The sequence below is a fragment of the Oncorhynchus masou genome, chromosome 16 (assembly GCF_036934945.1).
Source record: "Oncorhynchus masou masou isolate Uvic2021 chromosome 16, UVic_Omas_1.1, whole genome shotgun sequence".
In the NCBI taxonomy this organism is placed as follows: Eukaryota; Metazoa; Chordata; class Actinopteri; order Salmoniformes; family Salmonidae; genus Oncorhynchus; species Oncorhynchus masou.
Window position 1 is genome coordinate 34,213,114 of NC_088227.1, and position 8,309 is coordinate 34,221,422.

At 41.3% G+C, this 8,309-nt stretch overlaps 1 protein-coding gene across 1 annotated transcript; it reads right to left on the reverse strand.

The window, feature by feature from the left end:
- Nucleotides 1–244: 244 nt before the first annotated feature.
- Nucleotides 245–2,570, reverse strand: LOC135557880 (ankyrin repeat domain-containing protein 9-like). The gene has a single exon (XM_064991570.1). It carries the CDS (start codon nt 2,272–2,274, stop codon nt 1,390–1,392), a length of 885 nt encoding a protein of 294 aa, XP_064847642.1. The 5' UTR covers nt 2,275–2,570; the 3' UTR covers nt 245–1,389.
- Between the last annotated feature and the right edge of the window lie 5,739 nt (nt 2,571–8,309).

An 8,309-nucleotide genomic window follows, 5' to 3' on the forward strand; every position in this document is an offset into this window, starting at 1 on the left:
AGCCTGGTTCCTCTCTAGGTTTCTTCCTAGGTTCCTGCCTTTCTAGGGAGTTTTTCCAAGTCACTGTGCTTGTACATCTGCATTGCTTGCTGTTTGGGGTTTTAGGCTGGGTTTCAAAGTAGCACTTTGTGACATATGCTGATGTAGAAAGGGCTTTATAAATACATTTGATTGACTATATAAGGGTATATAAGGGTATTATAACAGGCCTTTATTAGTCTCTTAGCCAATTGTGACACACGCCAATATGACTTGTAATAATATATGTTTAATTAAATATGCCTTATAAAGCTTATACAGGGTATTTAAACAGTCCTTATGAAGCTTATACAGGGCATTTAAACAGTCCTTATGAAGCTTATACAGGGCATTTAAACAGTCCTTATGAAGCTTATACAGGGTATTTAAACAGTCCTTATGAAGCTTATACAGGGCATTTAAACAGTCCTTAACAGTCCTTATAAAGCTTATACAGGGCATTTAAACAGTCCTTATAAAGCTTATACAGGGCATTTAAACAGTCCTTATGAAGCTTATACAGGGCATTTAAACAGTCCGTATGAAGCTTATACAGGGCATTTAAACAGTCCGTATGAAGCTTATACAGGGCATTTAAACCGTCCTTATTAAGCTTATAAAGGGGGTAGAGCTTGGTAGAGCTTTAAAACAAAACACTGACAGCACTATGACACATCTAGGCCACAGTATGCCGGCAGAGAGCGGAGCTGCCGGTGACAAGTGATCGAACTATCAGTTAAGTCAATAGGAAAGATACCAATCAATAAGCTTGTCACTTCTATTCAAATTATAAAAGACTGAAGAGAAGAAACAACAATGAAGCGAGTTTCGATTTATTTGTTTCTCAAGTTCTCTTTTCTCTTGAGTATTATGTTGATAATGAGGAAAGCGCTCACTGGAGAAGCATAATTGAATTGATAGTGGCATTTTAAATATGTTTAAAAGTTCCTAGATCATAATTCCTATTAAGTTATTAAACATATTTGAGGTAATCCTTCTATACAGATAACCAATCACACATGGTCTTTGTTCTGTAGGCTATAAAAGCGTAAAATTCAGCACAGCAATGAAAATATATTGTTATACTGTAGTCTCCACTCTGAGACATTTGCATACAACTTATATAAAAAGGTTTAAAAATCAAATAAAAATAATTTACACAATTACCTCTTCATTTCATATGAAACTTGAATCACAGATATTATCATAATTAGCACCCATTCTTATAGCCTCTTAATTTCATACAAGGGGTTTGTATTGACACAACAATACATAGGGCCTACATGCTCATCACACAGATATCTTAATCATGCTAAAACATTCATATAAATACATAATGTAGACAGTTTTTTAAAACTTGTCAAAACACGTTTAAAACCCTTTCAGCTGTCCAAGCTGTTTGCAGGGTAGTGGTTTCAATGAGGAGGGTATGGGAAGCTCATCTAGGCTGTCAGGGAACTGCTCTGGTGGAAGCTGCCTCAGAATTGTTTGCATAGCCATGAGAAACAGTGGAGCTGGCTTCTGTCCAACGAGGTATTTGAATTTGTCCTCACCTAGGACTTTGGACCAACAAACTGGGTCTCCTTCGAGCGCACTCTTCATTTTGAAACGAATCTCTGGCATAAACATTAACAAGTTGTCAAGACACAGCTTTTTGGGCCCAATGTTCACTTTGGAGTCCCACAGCTGTTCCAAAATTACATCCAATGGCGTCATACCGTTTTGATCTTCTGCCTGTGGCGAGGCGCCGTTGCCCAACAACAGAATAACGGACTCTGAGCGCAGGAGCTCACAGGCCAGATGCAGTGGAGTTTTACCGTCCTCCATGTGAAAACATCCGCCTCGGTTCATATATGACCGCAGACTAGGTAGTCGATGTGCTTCTTGCAATATGAGACCTAGTATGTCCCGTCTGTCATATCTGACAGCCATCGCCAAATGCGGGGCCGATGATGGACAGCAGCAAAAGCGCTCGCCGGGCATGGCCAGTGCTTCATCGGTGTAATGACTGAGCAAGTATTGAGCGTAGGCTTGGTGGTCATGTACGATAGCGTACAGCAATGCCTCCGAGGGAGTGTAGGATCTCTGGCTGGCGTCTTCCTCCCAGTAAAAAGTCTCCATTGTCCGCATGTCCTCCAACATCCAAACAGGCTTTAGATCTCGCACGGCCTGATAGAAGAGAAAAGATTGGTATTTTCGCTGTTTGCATTTCTCGTCCGTATGGAGTCTACCATTGTTCGTAGCCGTCGTAGACATGATGATCTGAGGTCCGATTGCTTTACTAATGCCCCTCGTTCGTGTCCTTCAATGAGACCGCAGTTCATGCATATGCTATTTATAAAACATAAAATCGCACATACTGTCCATGGTAGCCTACTAGGTTAAAATACTTCTATTGTTTGTATGTAGGCCGGACTATTCTAATACTTCGAACTATTATAATATACACGTTCAAGCACACACGCAGGATTAGCCTACATTCACACACATCGGTTACAGGACCCCCATTTCACAGCAACCGCCCCCAACACACATCTGAACTGGAAGTGGGATTTCCCTCCGCAGTACAGTGCTACTACGCATGCGCCTGGATCTAATATTTTAACCAAATGTTCTCTGAATTAAATCGTAAAGAGGAAAGAATATGAAGGCAATAAAAATATGTTGAAGGCAAACAAAGGTATGTCAATTGGTATTGGCATGTTATGCAGATCACATTTACCACCCTCCTCCATGACCTCTTCAATGAATATCCTATACCTTATGAACAGGGTATGAAAACCATGATCAAAACGTTTTTTCCATTCACATTCACCACAAATACCAAGGTATGAATACTGTTGTGTGCATGTTTTGTTGATCATCTGTATAATTACTATTTTTTGGATTCACAGACTTCACCCTCTCTACACCTCTGATGAATATAACAGGAAACCTGTTCGATCACAATGCCCTGCAAAATCATTCTGGCTATGGATACGGAGAACATCAACACACCAGAGGACTTGAGGCTCTGCAGGAAGTCTACCTCATATTTAGATGTTTTAATTATGCTTTGCCTTTAAAATCATAATAAACACTGATAAAATATTGGGTAATTGTTATGTGTATTATTATTATTAATAATAATATGAAAAAATATATAGTGAGGGGGTATTATTTAAAAAAAAAAGATTAACCCCAAAAGGTTATTCAAAAGGTTCTTCGAGGAAGCATTAAAACGGGTTCTTTAACAAACCCTTTTAAATGGTTCCTCGAAGAACTTATAGGGGTTCCCCCACAGTTTCAATTTAAAGAACCCCTAAAGGTTACTACAGGAACCTTTTTTTATAAACAATAAAAACATCGAAACATCAGGTCTACAGTTTTGTTCTAGACCAATGACATCATCACTTCAGAAATGTTATAACAAAAGTTTGTAGTTTGGATTTTTTTAAACAATAGGTCTAATTGAAAAACTTGCAGAACTGACCCATTCAGTCCAAACATCTCCATTATTACAAAGTATGTATTTATTTAGGCAAGTAAATCATTTAACCATTCAAACAATTTGTCTACTTTGGTTTTGCTTAGCGATTAGCTCTCCAGGAGGCAGTGGCCGACAATTCCACAAATTAAAACAAATGGCCATGTTGATCATTTACATTGTCTTGAAATATACCTAGGAATACAACAAATAACAAATGTGGTTCCCACTTTAAAGGAAGTACAACTTATGAAGGCTTTATAGCCTACACAAATGCTTCACAAGCACTACATAAATGCTTCATAAGCACTACATTAAAGACTTCATAAGCACTACATTAAAGACTTCATAAGCATTACATAAATGCTTCATAAGCACGACATAAATGGTTATGCTTCATAAATAGTCTGTGTATGTCATACTCTATAAAGGTGTATAAACTTATTTTTTTAATGTTTAATTTGATTCAACTAGGCATGTTAGTTAAGAACAAATTCTTATTTACAAGGACGGCCTACCCCAGCCGAAAACTGGACGATGCTGGGCCAATGGTTTTTCAAAGACCCCTTTTAATGGTTCCTTTTTAACACCCCCCCTATTATTATTAATAATACGCATACCAACAATAATAAACACTGACAACAAAAATATTGTGTTTTGATTTTAATGTGCAAAGCAGAATAAAAAAAATTAAAATATGAGGTAAACTCCCTGCAGAGCCCCAAGTATAATGGGTATTGTCAAGGTTTTCGCTGCTGGTCATTTGAGTCAAGTGCAGAAGAGCAGAGAGTAGGTGATCAGGCGTCTTTATTTGCCAAGAGCAATAAACAGATGGGAGCAAAATCCCGTCAATACAACTATAAAGTCACCAAAATAATTCCCCAATGGGTACAGGCAATGCCCAGTGAGAAAACCCAGACTTGCGCGATAAACATAAACCCAACACAAAACAATCCCACACAAAGACATGGGGGGAACAGAGGAATATATATACACAGTGTAATTAGGGAATGAAAACCAGGTGTGCGGGGAACAAGACAAAACAAACGGAACGCCGATGGCTAGAAGGCCGGCGACGTCACTTCCCGAACACGGAGAGAAGCCGACTTCGGCGGAAGTTGTGACAGCTATATCCTCTTGTGTGTTTACAGTCTCCATATACATAGTCAGAATGATTTTGCAGTGCATGGTGATCGAACAGGTTTCCTGTTATATTCATCAGAGGTGTAGAGAGGGTGAAGTCTGTGAATCCGAAAAATAGTAACAGATGATTAACCAAACATGCACACGACAGTATTCATACCTTGGTTTTTGTGGTAAATGTGAATGAAAAAAACTGTTTTGATAATGCTTTTCATACACATACCTTGTCCATAATGTAGAGGCCTATGGGATATTCATTGAAGAGGTAAGGGAGGAGGATGGTAAATGTGCTCTGCATAACATACCAATACCAATTGACATACCTTTGTATGCCCTCCTCGTCTGTATATTTGCAGACACAGACACAAAAGTAAGCAGTTCAGTCATCTGCACCCAATACAGCTAGTCTACATCTTCTTACCTCTGTTGATTGATATCCATTGAATTGTGTCCATTTTCTGTTTTTAGAAATATAAAAAGATATAAAGTATTATCATTAAAACAATATCAATTTAGATCACACAGGGGAGGGGAAAAACCACAACTTAAACTGAAATCTTTACATTTTTCAGTTAAGTGCCTGCACCTGCTGTCCTTTCAAATTAAAATCTAAATGTTTCTGTTTGGTAGTTTGGTAGTTTGGTAGTTGGTAGTTAGACTCCTGCAAGAACCCCCACCAACTAAGGAGGTTCTTCAATGAGCCCCACCTTCTATGGGGTTCTTAGAAGAACCTTTTGGGGGAAATGTTCAGTGCCATGAACCCTAAGGTTCTTTGATGAACTTTGAGGATCTGAGAGGATGTTGTTGAACTCCTAATCTTTAGAGTGTATTCAGATCCCTTCACTTTTCCCATATTTTGTTATGTTAAATCAATCTACACATCTACACATCAATCTCCTCATCAATCTACACATCTACACATCAATCTCCTCATCAATCTACACATCTACACATCAATCTACACACAATACCCAATAATGACCAAACAAAAACAGGTTTTTAGAAAAATAAATAAATATAATATTTGCATAAGTATTCAGACCCTTCATTCAGTACTTTGCTGAAGCACCATTGGCAGCGATTACAGCCTCGAGTCTTCTTGGGTATGATGCTACAAGCTTGGCACACCTGTATTTGGAGAGTTTCTCCCATTCTTTTCTGCAGATCCTGTCAAGCTCTGTCATGTTGGATGGGGAGCATCGCTGCACAGTTATTTTCAGGTCTCTCCAGAGATGTTAGATCGGGTTCATCTGGGCCACTCAAGGATATTCAGAGACTTGTCCCGAAGCCACTCCTGCTTTGTTTTGGCTGTGTGCTTAGGATTGTTGTCCTGTTGGAATATGAACCTTTGCCACAGTCTGAAGTACTGAGTGCTCTGGAGCAGGTTTTTAATCAAGGATCTCTCTGTACTTTGGTCGGTTCATCTTTGCCTCGCTCCTGACTAGTCTCCCAGTCCCTGCCCCTAAAAAACATCCCAATTGTCACGACTTCGGTCGAAGTTGGTCCCTCTCCTTGTTCGGTTGGCGTTCGGCGATCGACGTCACCGGCTTTCTAGTCACTACCGATCCATGTTAAATTTTCGTTTTGTTTCGTCTTAATTATTACACACCTGGTTTAGATTCCATTAATTATGTTCCTTATTTAACCCTCTGTTTCCCTCTCTGTTTTGTGCGTTATTGCTTGTTATGTGGGTTCGTGTTTTGTACTCGGGAATATTATGTTTTTCCTGATTGGGAACATTACTTCTATTTTTGAGTAAATTTTCGGATTATTACTCATATATGTGTCCTGCGCCTGACTCTGCTTTTTCCCATTCACCAACATCCTCACAGAATAACGCACCACTTATGGAGTCAGCAGGTACAGCCAGCCCTCCTCTCACAATGGAGGAGCGTGTTCAGCAGCACGCGACCATGTTACAGAGTCTCGGTACAGCAATGGATTGCATGCTGCAAACCATGGACCGATGGGAGAGAGGGTGCTTTCCGGTTAACCCATCAGCACCTCCCCAGCTCACACAACAACCGACCCAGATGTCCACGCCTCCTTCTTCAGGATCCAGTGGAATTTGGCTCTCGCTCCCGGGAGCGTATGATGGAACGGCTGCCGGTGCCAGGGGTTCCTACTCCAGCTGGAACTCTACCTGGCAACTGTTCAGCCAACCCTCTTGGGACTCGAGAGAGTGAGCACCATAATCTCTTGCCTGACTGGAAAAGCACTGGTCTGGGCCAACGCCATCTGGGGAGTAGAAGGCCCGACATTGGACAACTACGAAGATTTTCTTTCGGGCGGTTTTCGATCATCTCCCTGAAGGGAGAGCGGCGGGGGAACACTTGTTCCATTTAAGACAGGGGATGAGGAGCGATCAAGAGTTCACTCTGGACTTTAGAACTTTGGCCGCCGGTGCGGGATGGAATGAGCGGGCCCTGATCGACCACTACAGGTGTAGTTTACGTGAGGACGTTCGTAGGGAGCTAGCCTGCAGGGACACCACCCTTAACCTGGACCAACTGGTGGACTTATCCATCCGGCTGGATAACCTGTTGGCTTCCCGCGGACGTCCCGATCGGGGTCCGTCAGTGCCATCCCCCAGCACTTCTGATTCTACACCGATGGAGCTGGGAGGTGTTGCTATGAGGGGGACCGGAGGGCGGACCGTATCCTGCACCACCTGTGGCCGCAGAGGACACACTGCTGGTCGGTGCTGGGCAGGTTCCCCAGAGAGTAGAGGTGGCATGCGGAGCACTGGTGGATCATCTCAGGTGAGTAGGCACACATCTCACCCAGAGCTCCCTGTTGCACACATGTGGTTGTATATAGCATTTCCTGAGTTTTCCCAGTATTCCCAGCATAAGGCGCTAGTAGATTCAGGCGCAGCTGGGACATTTTTGACCGTACCTTTGCACTTAGTGTAGGGATCCCTATTGTTCCTGTTAATGTTCCATTCCCTGTACATGCCTTAGATAGTCATCCTTTGGGGTCAGGGCTAATAAGGGAGGTCACCGCTCCACTCCACTGTATTTTGTCACGAAAAGATGCTCGACTATGCATATAATTGACAGCTGTGGAAAGAAAACACTCTGACGTTTCCAAAACTGCAAAGATATTGTCTGTGAGTGCCACAGAACTAATGTTACAGGCAAAACCAAGATGAAATACAGGAAGTGAGACAGATTTTTGAGACGCTGTGTTCCAATGTCTCCTTATGTGGCTGTGAATGCGCAAGGAATGAGCCTACACTTTCTATCGTTTCCCCAAGGTGTTTGCAGCATTGTGACGTATTTGTAGGCATATCATTGGAAAATTGACCATAAGAGACTACATTTACCAGGTGTCCGCTTGGTGTCCTCCGTCGAAACTATTGCGTAATCTCCAGGTGCGTGCATTTTTCTATTTTGAACAGAGTAGAAACTAAACTGCCACGAGTGACTTATCATCAAATAGATATGTGAAAAACACCTTGAGGATTGATTCTAAACAACGTTTGCCATGTTTCTGTCGATATTATGGAGTTAAATTGGTAAAAAGTATGTGTTGTAATGACTGAATTTTCAGTTTTGTTTCTTAGCCAAACATGATGAACAAAACGGAGCGATTTCTCCTACACAAATAATCTTTTTGGAAAAACTGAACATTTGCTATCTAACTGAGAGTCTCCTCATTGAAAACATCCGAAGTTCTT

Excerpts from the sequence above, each read along its gene's own strand:
- LOC135557880 (XM_064991570.1), bottom strand. The coding sequence starts at position 2,274 with ATGTCTACGACGGCTACGAACAATGGTAGACTCCATACGGACGAGAAA.